Genomic DNA, 23,515 nt, shown 5'->3' on the forward strand with positions numbered 1-23,515 from the left:
TGTATCCTTTAGGTGTGGAATTACTCAAAGGTAACCTCTCTAGCATACATCAGTCCTGAGCACTTCAGTGTTAGTTGTTAATGTCCCCAAAATTATCCCAATTACATGTGCTTTCCAGAAACTCAAAATACCCCAATCAGTGTGGAGACTCTCTTTCGCTATTGCACTGCGGAGGGATTGTTCTCTCATCGAATATGTTTGCCATTAATATTAATGGGAGCTTCCAGCATGAATTGACCAGAGTAGGGCCTAGTAGAGGTAGTAAATAAAAGAGGCCCTTATCAACATACAAAACTAAAGAATAGTGCTGTGAGCTAACTCCATTTGGGAATCTTTTCATTGCTATGAACATACATAATCGAACTCTTGATCTGGAGGATGTTAGGGTGTAGAACTCTCTACTTCAGAACATCTGTCTCCATCTGATTCCCACTTTTTTTAAAAAAAGGTTAAAAACACTTTTTTTCAAAAGTGATATTAGTCTTCCACTGTATTTTAGGATGTTTTCATTAAAGTTTATTGTTCCACACTTAATTGGTACAAATGCTTTTGCAAAATTTCCACCACCTTGAAAAAGCTCATTAGGTTCTTTAGTAAATATTGTTTTGTATAATTTTTAGAGCTGAAAATTCACAGAAAATGATTGATTTAGCATAGTCATGCTTTTTTGTTTGTTTGTTTGTTCACAAATTGTCTCTGAGCAACTTACAAAATTTATTCTCTGTTCAAGTCATTTGTTGACTAATTCATGGTCTATAGAGTATCTATGAGAAGCTTATTGTGAGTGTTCAATATTCACAATTCAAGTTGTGTGGGTTGGTTTTGATTGGACACACAGGCCACATGATATTTTGTTTACTGACTGGAAATACATAACACTTAGAACCTGGTTTCTAGTATAAATACTCACATATACACATTCAAAATTCACTCTAAAATTCACTGATTCCATAAACATACTTCCTAGAAATTAGTTGACTGGAATATTAAGATAATGAACAATAAGTGGAGCAAAAATAGCTCAGAAAATTCCTTTTATTCCTTTTTTCCCCCCAAGTGTATATTCACAGAACAGCGTTAAGGTTCTCGTCCATTTCTAATTAGCCACACAGGTTGAAGGATGACTTTCAAATGTACAGCATACATAATATTCTTCTTTCCTTGTTAGTTACATTTTGTTTCCCAACAAGAAACACTTTAAATGGTTATGTTAGAGTTTATTATTATATAAAGCTTATTCAGAGCAAATTTATTTTTATAGTTAAGAAATATAAAGGCACTTAACTGACTCCTTCAACTCATTCTACAAACATTATTCCTTAGGAGTTTGTTTTGGGGTGGGTTTTTGTGGGGGTTGGTGGTTTGTTTGTTTGGGTTTTTTTTGGTATTTTGTTGTTTTTGTCTTTCATTTGTAGACCTGGCCAGAGAACTGTAGATGATCTAGAAATTATATATGAAGAACTTCTTCACATTAAGGCCTTATCTCATCTTTCTACCACAGTAAGTGTTTTGGTTGTTGTTTTTTTTATTTATAACTCATTGCCAAAAAAGGGCTGAATAGTGGTTGGCCCTTTTTGGTGGAGGTTGAGGGTCCCAGGACTCTTTCCATCCCATGCCAAGAAGCTACCCATAGTTGGGGCACCAAACACGGGCACTGTGTGTTGCCAATGCCACTTCTAGGTCTAGAAGTGGACTTTCAGCTGAGTCAGCTAAAATTCTTTTGGGGACTTCTGTTTCTGAATAGCCCTTCCTCATCTCCCTTATTTGTGACCAATGGCTTAAACCATGGTCTGGCCCCAAATCTGTATGTAATTTAATACATGTTGATCCTGACCCTGCTCCCAGTTAAGTCAATGGGAGCAGAATGGTGCCCATTGGCAAACTGTTACATTTAGCACCAAAAATGCAGTACAGAGAAAACCTATAATTCTTCTCTCTTTATTTTAAGGTAAAGCGAGAATTAGCAGGTGTTCTAATCTTTGAGTCACATCCCAAAGCAGGAACTGTCTGTAAGTAAAAGGGATCCAACCATATCTTTTTTTCTCATGTGTGGTTTTAGACAAGTATTTAAATTACTATGCAAAACTTGAATACTCCAAAGCTGGCTGTTCAGAATATGTGAGTGGCCAGTTGCAAAACGTCTCTGGATTGCTATTTGGACTTCTGTGCCCACTAATGTTTGGGGGTGTTTGTATTTGGGGTTTTGGTTTGGACTCATCTCTAATTAAAATGGATTTTAGTTGTATCATACACTAATGAAAATGTTATTCTCATGGTATTCAGAAGCCCAGCTTTGTGTATAAAAATATTTAAAATGCGATTGTTTTGAACTTTTTATATAGAGAAGCACTGGAAAATTAATGTCAGGTTCTCAGCACTTTAAGTATTAGGGTTAGATCACTCAGCATCCTGTAAGATCCAAATCTATGTATCAGTTAGCAATTGATAACATAAAGTTCATAAAGACACCTATAAAGAAATGGCAAATTACAGCTGCTTCTAGTATTGTCTTAGAAAAAAGAGGGCTTCATACAAATATTATAAAATTATTAGTATTCTTTTTTTGTCTCAAATCAAAAGAAAATTGCTTTTAAATCATAATCTGACATTTTTCAAGATAGTAAGATCAACTAAAATGACTTCAGTGTAGTTATTTTATATTGGTGTAACTGAGGGAAGAATCTGGCCCACTTATGCTAAAAGGCACCTATATTCTCAGCATAAAATCTTTTCTCTTTTTTGTAGTATTCAATCAGGGAGAAGAAGGTACTTCTTGGTACATTATCCTAAAGGGATCGGTAAATGTAGTCATTTATGGCAAGGTATTTTTGAAAACCTTTTATTATTCTTTTTATTACTGGGACTGTAAGAATAAACTTTCCTGGAATACAGTTTGACTTACAGCAAGATTATGTTGTTTGGGGTAAAAAGTAGAATATTGTTTTCAGTTTTTAATCAAGAAATTATTCCAAATTATTTTATTTATGATGCTTTTACATGACTGATGTATAATTTCAGGACTATAATTTGCTTGTATGTTTACAATTTCAAGACTATAGACCACCTTGTACTACAAAGTGGTTTAAGTCAAACACAAACATTATGTCATAGCATACCGTCTCCAAGATACTCAGTGACTCCTTAGCTAAATATCACACATATTTAGCACTTAGCAGTAGTTACTGCTTTAATTGCAATAGTAGCTGTCACACCATAGTGCTGACATTGTCTGAATATAGCTTTGTTCTCATTCACTGATAAACTGCCCCAAGTTATAGCATCATAATCCCTATGTAGCTACATTCAACACAGCAAAAAATAATGCCCAAATTCACATGTAGGCTACCTCTACCCAATGAGCTGTGGTGTGATTCCCCTGCTCCCGTACAGGTGCTCACACTAGCTCTCATCGAAGACTAGCAGTGTAGCTGCAGCAGCATGGGCACCGGCAGCAGAGGCCTGGCTTTGCTGTGCTGAAGACGTACTCGCTGGTTTCAGGCAGGTTTGTACTTGGCACAGCTAGCTGTACCTCCTCTACCATTCCCTGTGCTACTGGGGCTGTGCTGCTCTTTGTATTCGAGCTAGCGCAAGTATACATACATGGGCAGGGGAGTCGCGCCTAGCTCATAGTGTAGACGTAGCCACATCCCTTTGACTTTCCTAGCCTTAGCTAAGCCCTGTGGCCACATCATGGTTGCCACAGTCCTTTGGGGATGTAAGATCAACTGCTTCCTTCTGGGTTGTTGCTTTGGTCTATCGTATGGGCCCATTGCTCTACTGGGAAATGATTCCAAGACTTGTATTTATTCTCAGATCTGCTGCCAAATGATTCTGGCAGTCATAGTCTGACACTCCCTGGTTCCAACCACTAACCGTCAATTAATGGATCACCTCTTTTATACCTTCAAGGCCGTTTTTGCCCTGTTCTAAAGGCCAATGCCTTTGGTTCACCCTACTTCATCTATCTAAACAGATTCTAGCTTTGTGAAATCTATCGAATTTTTATCCTGAAAATATCATTAAATCTCTTCACTTTTGGTTATGGGGAAGGCTAAAATCCTTCTTAACTTTTCCTTTTTGCAGCCTGAGGTTCACCCTAACTTTCTCCTTTTGTTCTGCATGCTGTTCTTACTCTCCATGAACAGATCCAACACCATATGCTGTCCTGTCAGTTTAACTCCACCCTCGGGCTCTCTGCCCATTGTCTAGTGGTTTTCCACTTTTCTCTGACTGGTCATTCATTCACAAGTATTACCATTTGTGAGCATGATCACATATGAACCATCATATGTTAGCTTAAATTTTATTATCGCTTCACAAAGTATAATCATTTGTATACAGGAACTTTAAATATAAAAAAATATTATTCATCTTACCAACCTTTTACCATAACATGGAGATATAATTCTGTATTTCCTTTTATGCCATTTCATGTCTAATTATTTAAGCATGTATAACTAATGTTGAAGAAGCTATATAGGTATTTTCAGTGTAATTAATGTGTCACCTCTCTTTAGAGTATTTTAATGTCCTTTGATAAACCATTAAAAATGATCCCTTTAAGTATGTTTCCATTTTAAATAATATATATATATGTATAGTACTTTCTGAATAAATTGACACAGATTGATGTGCATTCTTCAACTCTCCCCCCACAAGGGTTCTCCCATTAAGTGGCTTCAAATGGTCTGTTCATGTGGGTAAGGATGACTCACACTAGTAAAGGTTAGAAAACGGAGTGAAGATATCTACTACATATTCTGCTTTCGTACCAGGTACTTGGAGGAAGGTACAAGAATCCCTATAGTGGTCAGATAGGAAATAACCTGCTCATAGAGGAAGTTACTTCCTAATCCCTGACAGTTAATAGTCAATTTATGTCCCAAAGCATAACGGTTTATATCCCTTCTAAGAATTTTTTTATCCTATCTCATGTAACTGAGCATTCTCTCCTTAACCATATAAATGTCAAATCCTTTCAGAATCTTACTGATCTTTTTCACCTTAGTGATACATTGTGGCAAAGAGTTCCAGAGATTAATTATAAACTGTGTAAAAAGAAATATTCTTTTCTCAGTTTTAAATATGTTGCCTTTTGATATTATTAAATTATCCTTCATTCTCTTGAGAAAGGGTATATAGATAAAAGTACCTGATTTTTACCTTCTGTATGCCATTCATTATTTTCTATATCACTGTCATGCCTCTGATTTCTCTCCTCTCTAAATTAAACAGTCCTAATGTCTTTCTTCATATGGAAGCTTTCCACACATATAATCTATTTGTCTTCCATCTTCGGACTCCTTCTACTGGGAAGTTCTAAAGGAATCAAAGAAAGTTACTTTTGTAAAAAGGATAAATAGGATGACCCAGGTAACTATTGACTGGTTAGTCTGAGATTGATCCTGAGCAAAATTCTGGAAAGGCAGATATGTGATGCAATCAGTAAAGAATTAAAGGATGATAGCACAACTAATGCCAGTCAGCAGGGTTTTATGGAACATAGGTGGTGTCAAATAAACATGATAGAATTTTTGATTGATAAATGTCACTGATAAAGTATCTTAAATTTCTGCAAGAGACAAGGTGGGTCTTTTATTGGGCCAAATTCTGTTGATGAAAGAAACAAGCTTTCGAGCTACACAGAGCTTTTCTTCAGGTCCGGGAAAGATACTCAGAGTGTCACAACTGAATACAAGGTGGAATAGATTGTTTAGCATAAGTAGTTAACCCATATTTTAAGGGATCCTTCAAGGTGAAGTTGGATATTAACACCCCTCTAGTCATCGGAGAAAAAAGACTAGACAGTATCCTGAATTGCAGTGACAGTGAAAAGGATTTTTCTCCTATGACTGAGGAGGTGTTAATGGGTCACTTCACCTTGAGTGGTCTCTTAGAATATGTATGCAGTGGTGGTGTAGTCATGTTGGTCCCAAGATATTAGAGACAAGGCAGGTTAGATAATATCTTTTATTGGACCAACTTCTGTTGGTGAGAGAGACAAGCTTCTGAGCTCTACAGAGATCTTCTTCAGGTCTGGGAAATATTTCAATGGACCATTCAAGGAGAAATGTCCATTAACACCTCTCCAGTCATGGGGGGTGTAAGGAGAGAAAAAATATATTCCCTCACCCACCTTATCTCTCTTAGAATATGTGTTAGCTACTTATGCTAAACAATCTGTTCCACCTTGTATTTAGTTGTGACACTCTGAGTACTTTCCAGACATGAAGAGCTCTCAGTAAACTCGAAAGCTTGTCTGTTTCACCAACAGAAGTTGGTCCAATAAAAGATATTATCTCACCCACCATGTCTCTCTAATATCCTGGGACCAACACAGCTGTAGCAACACTTAAATTTCTTCTGGTCATTTGACTTAGTCCCACAGACATCTGATAAAGAAATTAGCACTATACAAAGTCAATGTAATCCATATTAAATGGATTAAAAATTGGTTAACTGACAGAAATAAAATAATAATCATAAATGGGGACTCATCATCCTATGAGGGCACTTCTAGTGAGATCCCACAGCGGTCTGTTCTTGGCCCAATGCTATTCAATATCTTTATCAATGATAAAAAATAAGATCATTGCTGGTAAAATTTGCAGATGACACAAATATTTGTGGCATAGTAAATAATGATGGTGACAGGTCAGTTATACAGACAAATCTGGATCGCCTGGTAAGATGGGCTTATTTGAATATATACCAAATGTAAGGTCATCTATCTAGAAACAAAAAATGTAGTATCCTGGGTAGCAGTGACACTGAAAAGGATTTTTGGGTAATGGTGGATAAGCATCTGAATGTGAGCTCCCACTGCAATGCCATGGCTAAGAAGCGGGACACTATCCTTGGACACTATCCTTGGATAAACAGGGGATATCAAGTAAGAGTAGGGAATTAATATCTCTGTGTATGGCATTAGTAAGATTATTACTGGAATACTTTTTAAAAAGTTGAAAAATTGGAACAGGTTCAGAAAAGAGCTTTAATAATGATTTGAGGTCTGAAAAACCTGTATTCTAGTCAGACACTTAAGAAGCTCAGTCTATTTAATTTATGCAAGAGAAGGTGAAGAGGTGACTTGATCACAGTCTTCAGTTACTTCCATGGGGAAGAGTTTTCTGATAGAAGATGGCTCTTTAATTTGGCAGAATCGTGGGGAGGACGACCTGTTAGTACTCTCCCTAAGTTGTTGTTATTTGAGAAAAACATTTGCTTAAAGGGAGATGTTTGCGAGAGACTGAGGAATCTGGATTCCAATAAACCTACATTTTGAAAAGTTAAGGAGACAAATGACTCTGAAACATTTTAATGTCACCACTTATTTCTTCCCACACACAAACTTCCATATAAAATCCTACACATTGAACTCTAAGCCGTGCCTCAGAAAAACTAGTACATCACTCAAGTTTCTCTATAGAAAGTTACAAAAAATTGTACTGTACGGTGGAAAATAGTACACTTGGCAGATCTGCATTCACCCAGCACTGAGAAAGATTTACTAGTCTGTAATTCGCAACATCAGGCCATTACCTTTTAGAAAACTAAAGTACAGCACTGGCTACCTTCCAATTCTCTGGCATAGTAGTTGATTTTAATGAGAGAGTGTATATTTTTATTAGTAGCTGAGCCATTCTGTTCTTATGTCCTTCAGAACTCTTGGATGAATACCATTCAGTCCTGGTGAGCTGTCACTCCTCCATTTCATCAGGATTTTTTGTCTGGGCCTTTACCACCATATTCACTTATATTAGCTGATGTCTTTATCTGACCTGTGTGCTCCTCTGTACCCGTCAGTTTTCCTTCAATTCCTACTTTAAATAACCCTCCAAAACTGTCAATTTTTGTGACAGCAATCTGTTCTCATTTTAGTTAAGGTAAAGCCCAGAAAGTATCCCTAATAAATTTCCTCTTTATGAGGGAGATTTTCACCGGTGAATATGGGAGCTCTTAAAACCTTTTGACTTTTAATGGTAGTTCGGCACCTAACTACACTTTGTGCCTTTGAAAATCTCCCCTGACATTTTCTCATGCTGGACCTGAATGTGGAACTCTAAGCATTTCAGTGAGAGCTACCATAGAGGTCCCAGTATTAAGGCTTTTTCTTATTCATCCAGATTTAGCTTCTAGGTCATCTCTCACTCCACCCTGTGGGCCCAATTTTCAGCCTGTTAAATCGGTGTAACGCTGAAGTCAGTGGAGCTATGCTGATTTACACCAGCTGAAGATCTGGTTCTGTCTCTTTAGTGTCAGTAGATAAAATGACCAAGCAACTCTCCAGCCCTCACTAGAGGCATATCTAGATGTCTTGTGAGCTCTGTCATCTATATAGCTGGTAAGTCACTGAACAGTTCTCACAATCATCACATATCCAGCTATTCATATTTCTAATGATCAAATCCTCTACCACCAATCTGTTGACTTATTACAGTGGTTTTCCCACCTCCTGTGAGGACCTCCTTGGTATATGAGGAATGATCAGCCTCCTTTACCTAAACTGGAAGATGGAAATTTGTACCTCCATTCCACCTAGATTCTCCTATCATTAGATCAGGACATCCATCATAGGCATGTGTGTTAGGGAAAAGAGCAGAATAGGTAACAGAGACTGACACTGTTGGAGAAGAGAATTTCACTCAAAATCTGTTCTTCAGTAAACTAGATCTGTATTTTGCATGGTCTCTTTTTGTAAATCAAGAGCTTGCTGTCATCAGCAAGGCCAGAAGAGTCCTTTGCTCTGAGTCTAATTTCAGAGAGCAAGCCCATTCTTTTCTGTTCTTGCCTTTCTCTGGTAATAGTAATAAGCAGTTATCAAGTATTGTTTCCTAGTCATTATTTTTGCTGTTGATTTCCTGCCAAATACATTTGTTTTAATATTGGATTTTGAAGTCTGGTGTTTGCACATGGCATTTCAATGGGATGAAGTATAATGATGATTTTTGTGTATAAATGTTTTGCTGTTTCTAGGGTGTTGTATGTACCCTACACGAAGGAGATGATTTTGGCAAGTTAGCTCTAGTGAATGATGCTCCAAGAGCAGCGTCTATTGTTTTACGAGAAGATAACTGCCACTTCTTGAGAGTAGACAAGGAGGACTTTAATAGAATACTTAGGGTAAGTGTTGGGTAAGACATGACACGAACACCGGTCCTCTGATATTTGCCACCTCCAGTGGCCTGCTTTCTAACCTTGCAAACATTTTCAGAACCTGTGTCATTAGTATCAATAAATGACAATCAACCCAAAGCATCATTTGAAATAACTTGTAATTAAAGAAGAGAGACGTAACATCCTAGAAAAAAAAACAAAAACACAAGTAGTACATTAAGTAAACTACAGAAAAATACATTGACCCCTTCTCAAAGGATCTGGAAAGATGTACAGGCCCAATTTTTGTGGTTATTAATGTTAGAAGAAAAGCTCAGTTGTGGTGTTTATAACTTGAACGTGGGCCCAGATGATCTGATTGTGATTGGTTGGGAACATCCCACAATACACAAGGCCAGAAACATCATTACCCTACATTGGAAAGTCTATGTGCCTGCTGGAGTGATGACAAAATCAGCTCAGATAGCACTGTACATGAAAATTTTCTTGCTGCTACTGAGTGGCACCTGAACTAATAAGCAGTGAGATGCTTTAGGTACTGAGACCTGGTTGGTCTTGGAGACTCCAGTTGAGTTTTATGTAGCGCTTGCTGTCTGATTTTAGCAGGATTTCAAAGACTGCACTGATGTACTAAAACCTGGGTGCCAGGTTACTTTTCATTTGTGTTTAAATGTGCACCAGTTTTGGCTCTGTCTTTGTTTTACTTGTATATAAAATTGTTTCCACCCTACACTCTGAGTAGCTCTAACAATTTATTGGGCTAGGATTTATAATTCTTCTATCATCCTTCCAAAAGAACAGTATTTAAAAATGAATGGTCAACAAATGCCAGATTATGGATAATGATGATCATGGAAGGGCAGGGGTTGAAATGACTACATTTTAAAGGTGAGGAGAAGGGTTGGTTCTGGCAATCTGCTTTCTTCCCACCTCATACCTGTGATCCCCTTCCTAGAGGCTGCTGCACTAGACTTCCCCGTGATTCTCCACATGCCCACCAGGAGAGTCCAGTTACAGATCCTCTTCACTCTGCCTGCAGGGAGAAAGGGTGCAGAGAGGGAAACAAACATAGGAAGGACCAGCCACAGAGACTTGGCTCCTCAGTTTTTGTTGAAGTTATTTGAAAGTCATTCATTTTTAAAAAGTAATTAAGCAGCCAAGTCAGGTGCAGTAACTGTATTAAAAATAACTTGTCTTGCAGGATGTTGAAGCAAATACAGTAAGACTCAAAGAACATGACCAAGATGTCTTGGTATTGGAAAAGATCCCAGCAGGAAACAGAGCTTCTAATCAAGGAAACTCACAACCTCAGCACAAGTATGTTTTCATTCAATAGTGCAAATGTCAGACTGTGATTAACCTTTTCATACAGTATTATTATCTAAACAATAGCATATTCTCCCTTTCTGTGGAAGAATTCAATGTATGTAAGGGTTGTTGTTTTTTTAGCATCAGCTAATCACATGCCCTGTAGTGCATAATATATCAATTTCCAGCTACGCAGTAGGTGTACAACTTTACACAATAATTCTCTAAGGCTCTAACTGTAAATATTCATCTCATGAATGACTTTTAAATAGATTGCACATGGGGAATGATGAAACCCCATTAAGCAGAGCAATTGTGTAAAATGCATGGGGAAAGTACATTGTTTTGTTACTAAGTACAGATGTTTCCTCTTTGGATTTCAGATTCAGGATTTGAATAAAAATTTGCTAGGTTCAATTTATACACAGTGTGAAGAATTCAGACAGGAAAGTAACTCCCTGAATAGGCTTGCATTATTTTCTATAATATTCACCACATTTCCCCTGCCTTCTTACCTAGAAGCAGGAAGCACCATTCTGAAATGAAGTAAGAGTGTCCAGGGAAGTCAAGTTATCAATATTGCAAACGAATGGAACTGCTGGAAAAAATCCCCAAGACAGGGGCTGTGAAACTTACTGGTTTTCTACACTTGAAAAATACAGTCAGGTTGTATTTCAATAGTTTAAATTCCCCAGCACAGAAGTAATGACCTCATGCACACACATTTGCATCCACATGCATATTTTGCATTCACATGCATTCACATGTAGAGCTGGACAAATACCTGGCAGTTCTGAAAAAAAAAATTGGGTTAAACTAAAACTGAAAATTTGGGGTGGGGGAAACGGTGAATTGAAAAAGTTAATAAAAGTTTTGTTTCTGGTTGAATAAAACATTTAATTTCTGGGCATTTTCAAAATAAAAGCAAAGGAAATAAAGCGTGATGTTCACAAAATGGCCAGAAAAGCTGGTACCTCCCTTTTAACCTTTAGTCCAGTGGTTAGGGCACTCATCTGAGATGTGGGAGACCTGCTTCAGTTTCCCTTTCTATGTCTTATGTGGAGCAGGGAATTGATCTCGCATGTTGCAGGAGAGTGTCCTAACTCTAGGCTGTGGCAAAATACAGCAGGAGATGGCAGTGATTTCCCCCCCCCCTGCCCCCAAGTATTGTCATTTCACAGGAATGTTGTGCAGTTTCCTTGGACAATAATGGATGTGTCCTTTGCCATCATGTATCCAGTAAGGTTGGCATCTCTACCACAGCTAACATTATGTATTGAGAAGTACTGGAGCCTTTTTTCTGCTCCTCACTTTTACTCAGATAAGGAACTCGTTTTCCTTCTATTTTGAGGGATTTTTTATTAGTTAAGATGAGACTTAAATTAAGTGCTGGCACTGCCCATTTTTAGTACAATTTTCCTCTGATGTGTGATTACAGCCCATCTGTTACAGTATTTATAATGATATTTTATCTGTAGGGATTTAAATAAAGTATTCCTTATATTTTTACACACATTTTTCATCTGCTGTGTAATCTGTCATCACACCCTATGACTAAGTTATTAGACCCAGGCATTCCCTCTCAGCAAACAGTTTAGTTTTAGGGCCTGTAAAAGGGTTAGCACCCACCTCTCATGTGGGCCCCCTTTTCTTTGGCCAGTAGTGCCTGCAAACACAGTTCTTTTTCAGGGGAGGGGAGCACCCACCTCTCATGAATGGCCCCCTTTCTCTCTGTTAGGTTTGAGCCTGCTCTGGGTTTTTTTGTTCTTTCAGCGGGGTGGCAACCGCCTCTCGCGAGCATCCCTCAGCTGCTGGTTCTCTCAACTGGTTTTCGGCAACTCAGCCCTCCGTCCAAGCTGCACACGCTGTCCCCCACTTCTGGGGTATACAGTCCTGAGTTCTTATCACGGCCCTGGTATGGTATAGCTCTTAGGCCTCTTCCCAGAGGCACTGCCTTCTTCAGACACTTAGCCGGGGCCCATCTCGGTACCCTCAGCTGGTGTCCTTCTCAGCAGCCCTCCCTAGATTCAGTCTGTAACCAGATCAGTGGAGCCCATCTTGGTACCCTCGTCTGGTCTGGCCAGGTTTTGTGCTCAGTCCCCTGGGTTCAGCCTGCCCCCAGTGACCTTTAGATGGCTCTGCTGCTATACTATCCAGCCAGCCAGGCACCCGGTCTTTGGCAGTCTTCGCTGGGCTCAGTTCTGTCTGGTGAGCTCTCTGCGGTGAGCTGTCCACAGTCCTGCTGTTCGTCTAGCCAGCCAGGCACCCGATCCTCCCTCGTCGAGCTCCACACAGCAACTGAAGGCTCTGCTCAGCTGCTTGCCTTTTATCTGGCCTTTCTGGCCACTTATTGGTCACTTCAGCAGCCCCTCTGATTGTCTGCTCTTCTCTAGATTGCCTAGGGGACTCCTCGCTGCTCTATTCTGGGACAGGGTGATTCAGGGCTGCGAGGCCTCCAGCAGGAGGCCTCTGAGCCTAGTCCACCCTGCCACAGGGCCAAATTCTTTAGTAGTGTAAATGAGTGAAACTCAGTTGTAGTCAGTGGAACTGCACTATTTTATATCAGCAGGGAATTTGGTCCTCTAGATTTTACCCATTTTGCTTTTTGTGACTTGATTGTGACCACATAATTTTGCGCATTTCTTAAACGGTTCAATGAATGTTTTATGCAAACATATTTCAAACACTGGATTTCTTGAAAACTCTTTGCTATGAGTATTACTTCTAGTATCTGACATTTAACAATTCAAAATTTGAACAGATAAGTCATATAGTATGTTTGTGCTCCCTGGCTAGATGAGGGTAGTTTTCAAAATCAAGCTTCCAGGGTGAATACTTTCAATGAAAATTCGAAGGTTGCTTTTCAGAAATATTTTATCAATTTTCTTAAATATATTGTTTCTGTGAACACTCCTGCCAGCGAACATTCACAGAAAGCAAACACAAAAGGGTCAGAAGCAGAGAAAAAACAAAATGGCTTAAAATTTAAGCATTCACAAATTATTTTTTCAGAGTCCAGCTTATTCTACTGACAGAACGTTTGATAAAGTATTTTTATCTTAAACCTTTTAAACTCAATTAGTACTTGTGAGTGTGACATCTCTAGTTTCTGCTAAGAGGTAGTAAATGGAGTGAGTGGCAAACGTTAGGTTTCAAAGTCCATATTTAGACACCTAAATAAGTGCTTGATTTCCAAAATGCTGAGTCTTTGGGAGTTAGTGAGTGCTCAGTGCTTTTGAAAATCAGGCCACTTATTTAGATGCCTAAGTCAGGAATTTAACTGTAAGTACCCACCTTTGAAAGTCCTGGTCAAAGCATTCTGGCAGTGGCCATGCAACCTTCCCCATACTGCCCCAGCAGTGTTGCTCAGGCCTGAGCCGGAGGGCTCACCTCTCTGGCTGGGAGGGTGGTTCGTTCTCCCTGTCCATTCAAACCTTAGCTTCTCTGCTGAGACTGTCAACAAAGGTACCAATTTTGATGTGGGCACTTTCTCCCTAGGAAGTAAAATAAGACAAGCAAGTGACTTTATATAAGATACTAAACTACCTTCAGACTTTTGATCCCTACTAAATTGTATAGAGGTGAAACACTGTGTAGTGTATTGTTAGTTCCCTGAGACATCCTGTCAAGAACTATTTTTTCTCTTCTCTTAATCTTAAGAAAGGCTCCATTTTGGGACCAGATGCCCTGAACTGCAGTTTGGGTCCCTCCCCGCCCCCTCGTCTGCTGCAGCTCACTGAGCCACAGTTTCAAAGAATGACAGGCTTGCTACGGAGAGCTAACTCTGAAGTTCTCTCTTCCAAGCTCTAAGTTCTCTCTTCGTGGGTGATCACACACATGCAGTGTTACTGACTGACACCTCTCAGAGCGTTGCTGCTGCCTACAGTCACTGTAGGCCACTTCGTTACTTCGTTTTCACTTTCATATTCAAAGTGCAGCAAACTGGGTTTTCTCTGCCTCACTCACCTACAGACTTGGTTAGTATCTCTACAAGGATGTGCACTGGCTTAACAAGTGTTTGTGTTCTTGGGACTTCAATACAGTTCTTCCAAAGGGGCTGGCAGGTAAAAGAACTGTGATGGTCAGTGCTCAAAGTGAGGAGGAGCTCACAGGAGCTCAGCTCCACCACTTATTTCTCAGCAGGAGCAGAACACCTACACTTCTCCTAGGGTTTCGGGGTTTTTTTTAAGTTTCATACTTTTTCACTTCAACGTGGAAGAATGATGCAAAGATTGAAAGAATGAAATGGAAGATAAAAAGAAATCCTATTCACTAGGAAAGAAGGAAAGAGAGGACAGTTAATCAGTGCAGCTCTATTCTGTAATATCCTCTGCTATAGTGCTGGAGTGGTACATAAATCTTGTCAGTGTTCCCTGCAATACATATGATAACCTCACTGTCCGTATCTCACAAGATTTACTGTTAGAAGTGGTGCAAGTACTGAAGTTAAGCAGATACTTATTTCCTGCAGTTACCTAAGGCAATTGGCAAGTTTTGAAGTTCCACCGCTGGAGGTTACTGTCTGCCACTATGTCCTTTCCCCAGCTCAGACCTGCAGTACTGCAGGCATTCGTTTGCTTTCATTGTTTTCCCTTTGAGCACTGATGATGATAAATAGTAGTGCCCATCTTCCCCTGAGAGTTACTCTGTTTAAATCCATCTAAAGCCTACATTTTCAGCAATTTTGTTGTTGCTGAGATTTTTGTCCTTGATAATACTTAGCACTGACAGTGTTTTTCGGAAAGGTCTGATTCACCATTTCTCTGCTCCAGTTTTACACCAGTGCAACTCCATTGAAATCAATGGTGTAAAACTGGAGTATTGCAGTGGAGAATGGGGCCCTTTATCATCTTAGACCTCATGGTAAGAAGGTAAGTATTATTGTTCGCATTTTACAGATGGGGAACCTGAAGCAAAGAGGTTGAGTGATTCTTTCCCCTGGGCCACACAGAGAGTCCGTGTCAGAGCAGCTATTTGCTCTCTTGTATTGTTCTTGACTTCCATTCCTGTGCTCAGAAGTTTTAGGTTCCACTTCTCTCTAGTACCAATTATTTCTTCAGTTGACATTTTCATTGTGCTTTTAGAAAATTAATTGCTTCTTTTCTCTTCCACAGGTATACCGTGATGTCAGGAACTCCAGAGAAAATTTTAGAGCACTTTCTAGAAACTATGCGCCTTGAATCAACTTTAAATGAAGCGACAGGTAGAATTATCTGACAAAAGCTGTATTTCTATTCATAAATAAGATAGGCTCTCGAGATGTAAGTGAAAATGTTATGCTTGGGAATGCAGCCTTTAATTATCTGCAGAAATTAATCTAATCAACATTTAGATACAAATTTTAAAAAGCTGGGAAATTCAAAATTTAAGACGATGATCCACCATCCTTATTTAGGGTTTGGAGTGTCTATTGATAGCAAAGCAGCAAAGTCTCACAAGATGTTGTAATACATCCAATTGCTTTTATTGGTCACAGCTATGATGATAAATGGAGACCTGCCATAACCCAGTGACGTTGCCACCACAGAATGTACTTGTCATGACGCATGCCACATAATACTATGCACTAACCTTGATCCCTCCTGCATCACTTTAAATTTCTTTATTATACTTTTTCAATGGACTCTTATTCAAACAAGGAATTCAGCACCATCAAGGACCAAACCCTCTGCTGTGTAAATTGCTGCAGCTCCATCGAAGCCTACGGAGCTGCAGCAGTTTACACCAGCGGAGTTGTCAGATTCAAGAATGTGTGTGTCTGCTATCTTATGCCTTGGAGATCTTTTCATTAAAGAAAAGTCAAGAAAAAAGGATTTCTCATAATAATAGTAGTTGTAAACTGGCACAGACAATTTATATTATGTTACTGTATATCAAGTAGGACACCCCTTCAGTAAGCAAGTTTTTGACCTTACAGATCATAGAATCATAGAATCATAGAATATCAGGGTTGGAAGGGACCCCAGAAGGTCATCTAGTCCAACCCCCTGCTCAAAGCAGGACCAATTCCCAGTTAAATCATCCCAGCCAGGGCTTTGTCAAGCCTGACCTTAAAAACCTCTAAGGAAGGAGATTCTACCACCTCCCTAGGTAACGCATTCCAGTGTTTCACCACCCTCTTAGTGAAAAAGTTTTTCCTAATATCCAATCTAAACCTCCCCCACTGCAACTTGAGACCATTACTCCTCGTTCTGTCATCTGCTACCATTGAGAACAGTCTAGAGCCATCCTCTTTGGAACCCCCTTTCAGGTAGTTGAAAGCAGCTATCAAATCCCCCCTCATTCTTCTCTTCTGCAGGCTAAACAATCCCAGTTCCCTCAGCCTCTCCTCATAACTCATGTGTTCCAGTCCCCTAATCATTTTTGTTGCCCTTCGCTGGACTCTCTCCAATTTATCCACATCCTTCTTGAAGTGTGGGGCCCAAAACTGGACACAGTACTCCAGATGAGGCCTCACCAATGTCGAATAGAGGGGAAAGATCACGTCCCTCGATCTGCTCGCTATGCCCCTACTTATACATCCCAAAATGCCATTGGCCTTCTTGGCAACAAGGGCACACTGCTGACTCATATCCAGCTTCTCGTCCACTGTCACCCCTAGGTCCTTTTCCGCAGAACTGCTGCCTAGCCATTCGGTCCCTAGTCTGTAGCTGTGCATTGGGTTCTTCCGTCCTAAGTGCAGGACCCTGCACTTATCCTTATTGAACCTCATCAGATTTCTTTTGGCCCAATCCTCCAATTTGTCTAGGTCTTTCTGTATCCTATCCCTGCCCTCCAGCATATCTACCACTCCTCCCAGTTTAGTAGATGGTTAGGAAGCATGAGTGTAAAGGCATTCTTAAATAATTCATAGATTAGTAGTGATATAATCAGTGCATCAGCCTGTGTGCTGAAAGATTGCATGATGACTTTTAACTTCTCTGTTTTAATTGCTTTTGTGAATAAAATAAGCTTGCCATACAGTTGCATACTCATCTAGCAACAGAAGCGGGGCATAGGGACTTCATGTCTGAAAACATCTGATGGCAAGTTTACCATCCCTATCCTTTAACTTTCTAAATAGTCTTAAACTTTTAAATTGTTTCAAAACATTTCTTTTCCAAAACGTCCAGTGGCAAAATTCTATATTTCAGCCTGATGGCCTGCAAAACATCACATTTCACAAACAAAGTCATTCTTAAGTGGTAGGGGCACAAACTTCTGAAACCACTGATTTTTCATTTGTGCAATTCTCTTAAATTAAAAACAACTAAACCCGTTTGTTTTGTGAATTATACAAAGAATACTCTGGCTGAGGTCCATAGGATTTTATATACTTTGAACAGAGAGACACTTCCAGATGCTAAATTATATAAAGAGTGGAAGCAATGGTATAGTATGGATAGCACAGCTGTCACGCCATGTTTTCCTTGATAGCCCTCCATTACAAGATCTTAAATTGTTGTTGCACTATAAAAAGTGGCTCTATAAAATGGCTCCCCGGGGTAATGGGTTTATTGTGCTTCACTGATTCCATATAAAATTTGCTTCGTTTACAATTAAAACAAACTGCCCACCCTCAGATTTATGCTGGGCTCTGAAAGCCAATCCAGATCAGTCCAGCTTATACATCATCACAAGTCCAAGGGGTAAAAGATGCCCTCATTTACACCAGTGCAACCCCACTAACATCTCATTGGGAGGGAAGAGGTATCTCTTCAGTTGCCAGAATGTAGTGCATGGTATAGTTAGACCTTCATTTCTTTCCAACCTAAAAATGTTATATTTGTATTATTAATCTCATTATACATCTGTTTTCTATGTTTAATTCAAATTTCATAATTGTGAATTGATTTGAATCAAAATATAAATTAGATCTTTGACTATCAATCTACTTATTTCTAGTCTTTTGCTGATGCCAACTGGAGTCAGCAAGGAATTCTTCCCCATCTTAGTATTCTATTTGGAATTGTTATGCTGATACATTGATAGGTGCTTCCTAGGTACCAAGATGTAGAGTGCCTCATTCTCATTACACTGACGATCTTAGTGTACATGAGAATTATGCCCAAATATTTTACTGTTGTACGGGAGTATTGTGATGTGTGGGATGCCTTCTTCTGAAGTATTTATTATAAGCCCATTGAAGTCAAATGGATATAAATGTATGCTTAAAATAAGGCACATGCTAACGTACCTTGCTGAATCAGAACCTTAGTGCAGTATTTCATGGCAAGGATTCATTTGATGCAGACTGTGTAGTAGTACATCTACTAAAGCAAGGCACCTATCAAATCTAGAAGTATAACAACAGCAGAATCAATTCCAAGAAGGCAAATAAATCATTATTTCATGATAAATACATAGATTCTCTGTACTCAAATTTAATACTGTACCCAAAAAATACAAAACCGAGTCAACTGCTGACCTCTTCACAGTCTTCAGGAAGTCAATGAGATCTTTAACTGAAAGAAGCATCATTGTTATGAACCCTGAGTTGTTTGCAAGAACTTAACTTTCTGCTTTATTTGTTTTTCTCTTCACAGATTCTGTTTTAAATGATTTTGTTATGATGCACTGTGTTTTTATGCCAAATAGTCAGCTTTGCCCAGCCTTGATGGCACAATATCCTTTTGTGATGAAAATTTTACATTTCTTTTAAGATCATTCCTATTAGAAAAGAGACAGATACATTCTGAAAAACTCATAGCTCTCCAAAGACAAGTAAAGTTTAATGGAGCCTCACTTTTATGGCCTACCTCCCAGTGTGTGAATGACAGAATACTCATAATTAGGCTTGGAAGGATTAGATTTTTATTGGTAAACATTGGTAATGTAGATTTCACTGTACACACACAAACCAACAAAAAATATTTCCATCGATAGTAATCAACATTAAATGCTGCTTAAGAATGTAAGAGTTTGATTTAAGGATATTGACTTTGTAGGTTTTGACATGTGATGTTGATAATTTGTGTTTTAATGGATATAAAGCTTTAAGTTTTTGAATCTCAATATCTGCAGTCATTAAATAATTGTCTGCCCCCTCACCATTGCCTGACACAAGCCCCATAATTTCTTGCAACTGTGATGATTTAAATAGACAAAAAATATTTAAAATGCTTAAAACCCATAATTTTCTCAAATGTGAACATTTAAATTGATAAAAATAAATGCTTAAAATAAACATTGTTAAATAAATAAACATTGATAAATAAATAAATGCTTAAAATAAACATTATTAAATAAATAAAAATTGATAAATAAATAAATGTTTAAAATAAACATTGATATTACCTGTCAAAATTATTTAAAACGGTTTTTTTTGCCAAGCCTACCCATGTATGTTTAAGCTGCCAGCAAGTGGTACATGTGAGGGTCCCCCCCCTGTGATGCAACTTGGAACTGGGCTACCACTGAGCTCTCTGACTCCCCAGCCTGGACTCCCTCTCACACTGATGCTGTGACAATCTACAATCCTCTCCAGGACTTGCAGTCACACACACACTGACACAGACAAGGATACACCCACCTGTAGTTATGTGAGTGCTTCTCCTCAGCCCCTCATGAACCAGCAATAGAGAGGCTACAGCCAGCACTGCTCCCCCTGCCCCAGCTCCACAGCCTAGGACCCCAGAGCTGCACCGTCTTACCCTGGTCAAAAGCCTGACCAGTAAAGAAGATTACGCAGTCCGCCCCTCCCTGGATGTGGAGAGGACAATGGACCAGCCCCCATTCCTGCGCAGATTTCCCTTTACAATTCAAACAACACATTGTTTTAGGTAAAAAATATAAAACAAATTTATTAACTACAGAAAGATAGATTTTAAGTGTTTATAAGTAATAGCATGCAGATTACCAAGGAAATAAACAAAAATTCAATCTAAATTCTCTAAACTGGATAGGATTTGAATCAAGCCATGTCTCATCCTGTTAGATAGTACAAACAGTCCAACAAACTTTCATATACAGGCAGGTTTCCTTTTTTCCCACCTGGGACCCCACCTTGCTCAGTTCAGTCTTTATTCCTAAGGTGTTTCCAGAGTTTGTGTTGTAGGGAGTGAGGCCCAGTGGTGATGTCACTTCCCCCTCTTATAGTTTTTTCCATATGGAGGGAACTTCTTTGTTTCAAGCCAAGCCCCCAACATAGTTTGTGGAAAACTAGAGGCGCTAAAATGGAATTCAGTATCACCTGATCTAGTCACATGCTCTTGCATGCTTCAGTAAGTCATGGCAGCTATTATCCATATGCTGACTGAAGCGTCCACAGGTGAGGATAAGCTTTTTCCAGGTCCCATTGTTTTCATTGATGGCCCATTACCTTGGATATTCCCTTCACAATGTGCTGGCTAGACTGGATGTAAACTGACCTATGGGAGTTAGCCAGGAGCAAACACATTTGAAATACAGATGCATAGTCAATATTCATAACTCCAGATACAAAAATGATACATGCATACAAATAGGATAATCATATTCAGCAAACCATAACTTTTCCATTGAAACCTCACATGACATATTTTGTACAAGATGCATCATAATTATATTCGCAAAAAGAAAAGGAGTACTTGTGTCACCTTAGAGACTAACAAATTTATTTGAGCATAAGCTTTCGTGAGCTACAGCTCACTTCATTGGATGCATTCACGAAAGCTTATGCTAAAATAAATTTGTTAGTCTCTAAGGTGCCACAAGTACTCCTTTTCTTTTTGCGAATACAGACTAACACGGCTGCTACTCTGAAACCTGTCATAATTATATTATAACCATATAATCATATCATTATAGTGAATATGGGGCGCATAGTGTCACAGTACATACTCATACTATGGTGAAATAAAGAGCCTGAAAACTCTGTCTTTCCTGCTAGAGATTTCCTATCCCGCAGGCTGAATTCCACTGAGAGACATTAGGTGCCTATAAGTTAAAACAATCCCTTTGGCATGATAGCTGAACTCTTAAGGCACCTGGAGTAGATGAAAGTCAGTGGTTGCTTCAGCCAGCAGTTCCTTTTTTGTGCAAAATGAAAGCAGAATAATTAAAACATCAGAACAAAAGTATCCCTAGAGTAGGTGAGTGGTCGCTGTTAAAATTGTCAGCATTGTCCATGTTACCACACAGTGGTATCTGTAATGCCAGTTTTCTCCATACATGGAATAGGAAATAGCTGTGGTTGTATGTTAACTGTAGACAAATGTTGATTGTTTTAATGGCAATCACTTTGTTATAATTATTTTATTCTGAGAATATTAATTACAAGTAGCAGAGGGTTTATCTGACTGTATTTTCAGAAGGTTTCAGAGTAACAGCCGTGTTAGTCTGTATTCGCAAAAAGAAAAGGAGTACTTGTGGCACCTTAGAGACTAACCAATTTATTTGAGCATGAGCTTTCGTGAGCTACAGCTCACTTCATCGTATGCATACTGTGATGAAGTGAGCTGTAGCTCACGAAAGCTTATGCTCAGATAAATTGGTTAGTCTCTAAGGTGCCACAAGTCCTCCTTTTCTACTTTCAGAAGGTGACTGAAGTTCTTGCCAGAACATTGCTTTTTCAGTTAAATTTAATGATGCTAAACAATGAAGCCAGGAAGGGCAGAAACACATTTCATGAGTGTTTGTACTCTGTATTTCCTCTGTGACAAGTGTGGACATTTCTCATGTAATTCTGGTCATCAGTTTTAATCACTTTACTTTACTTTTCCAAATGACTCAGTTACAGTAACAATTCAGATAAGACAGCATGTGGGGACAAATGGGGTAGTTTAGATTCAGGTTGGTTGCTGCCACTCTTTCATTGGTTCTGTGCCTTGGCGGTTGGCTTATGTGACAGTTCCAGCTCCTGAATACGCAGTCTGTTTAATGAATAAGCAACATTTCTTTAATTGCCTTTGTTCTTCTTGTGGCAGGAAAGATCCAGATAACTTTTACATTTAGTTTTAACTCTTTCTTTTAACTTATAACATTTTATGAGTTTATTAAAACTTTTATTAGAGTTTGACAGGAAATGAGATTCTGTTTTCCAAAAGTCCAAACACTCCTGTTCTTTATATAAGAGCTTTCAGTTCTCAAAATAATCTTTCAAAATTAAATAACTCTTGGAAAGTCATTACCCGAAGTTGCTGACTCCACATGGCAATTTTTGGAATGATAATTTTCTTGTCTTCCTGCATTGAGTAAGGGTTTGATAGTGTACTGCCAGTAATTCATTAATTATTTCCCCATTAATGTAAATATTCTATGGTTAAATGGCTTCTTACATTAGTAATTAGTCTGGCATCAAATGACCTTCCTATATTAGTAGATGAAACATCTTACTAGTCATATAACAATGATATCAGGCAATTATTATGATATCAGGCAGTTATTGCATTTAGATACAAAATATTTGCAAATATACATATTAAAAGAAGCTTATGCAACCTTAAGTATTTGAGAAACAACAAAGGTTTTCACCTTTAAGTGGAAACTTCAGTTTGAAGTAACCAGTTTCTTCTGTAAAACATTTCACACCATTTAAGAATGAGTGAAGACTCTAATGTGTTTACAAAAGAAATCATTTTCAATTGGGATATTTCTAGAATTCTTTGTGTGGGTTAAAACTCAGATTTTTCTTTGAAAAGTGGGGATTCGGGGTTGATATAGGCTCACTTTACCTGTAGATTTATTGCTTGCTTTGGTAACACAATCCTGCATTCCTTTCACAATCAAGTTTCTTCCTAAAAGAATTGACATGGTTTGTCTGCTTGATGTTTGCTTGTCCTTGGGAGCTAGAAGCAGAAATCTTTTGGAATTTCTTTGATTATCTTTTAACATTTTGTCACATAATTAGCTAAGTCAGGCATCTTGGTTATGACATTCTTATTGCTGTGTCTTAATATTCATTACAGATGCAAACAAGTTTGTCATGACTTAAAATAAAATTAGTACACTCATTTTATTGCTGTACATTTTGCATCAATATTGAGGTCTCCCCCAACAATGTGAACTTTCTCCTTGCAGATATTGCTCTCAGCAACACTGGTATTATTACTACGTGGAGAAAATGAAGTTCACCATCCCTGAACCCACTAATTGAGAATTAACCAAAAATCTGCATTATTATACATAATTG

General features: G+C 38.6%; 1 protein-coding gene across 2 annotated transcripts in view; it reads left to right on the plus strand.

Annotated features, from left to right (window-relative positions):
• RAPGEF4 (Rap guanine nucleotide exchange factor 4) overlaps positions 1-23,515 on the plus strand; it is a 227,684-nt gene that overhangs the window by 160,962 nt on the left and 43,207 nt on the right. For both annotated transcript variants that reach the window (XM_084643984.1, XM_084643985.1), the window contains 7 exons: positions 1,416-1,500; positions 1,949-2,009; positions 2,746-2,822; positions 8,977-9,123; positions 10,319-10,434; positions 15,540-15,628; positions 18,951-19,029. In XM_084643984.1, the coding sequence (XP_084500110.1) occupies positions 1,416-1,500; positions 1,949-2,009; positions 2,746-2,822; positions 8,977-9,123; positions 10,319-10,434; positions 15,540-15,628; positions 18,951-19,029 (654 nt within the window). The remainder of the gene's footprint in view (positions 1-1,415; positions 1,501-1,948; positions 2,010-2,745; positions 2,823-8,976; positions 9,124-10,318; positions 10,435-15,539; positions 15,629-18,950; positions 19,030-23,515) is intronic.

This window comes from Lepidochelys olivacea (genome assembly GCF_965140295.1).
Source record: "Lepidochelys olivacea isolate rLepOli2 genome assembly, chromosome: 11".
Classification (NCBI taxonomy): domain Eukaryota; kingdom Metazoa; phylum Chordata; order Testudines; family Cheloniidae; genus Lepidochelys; species Lepidochelys olivacea.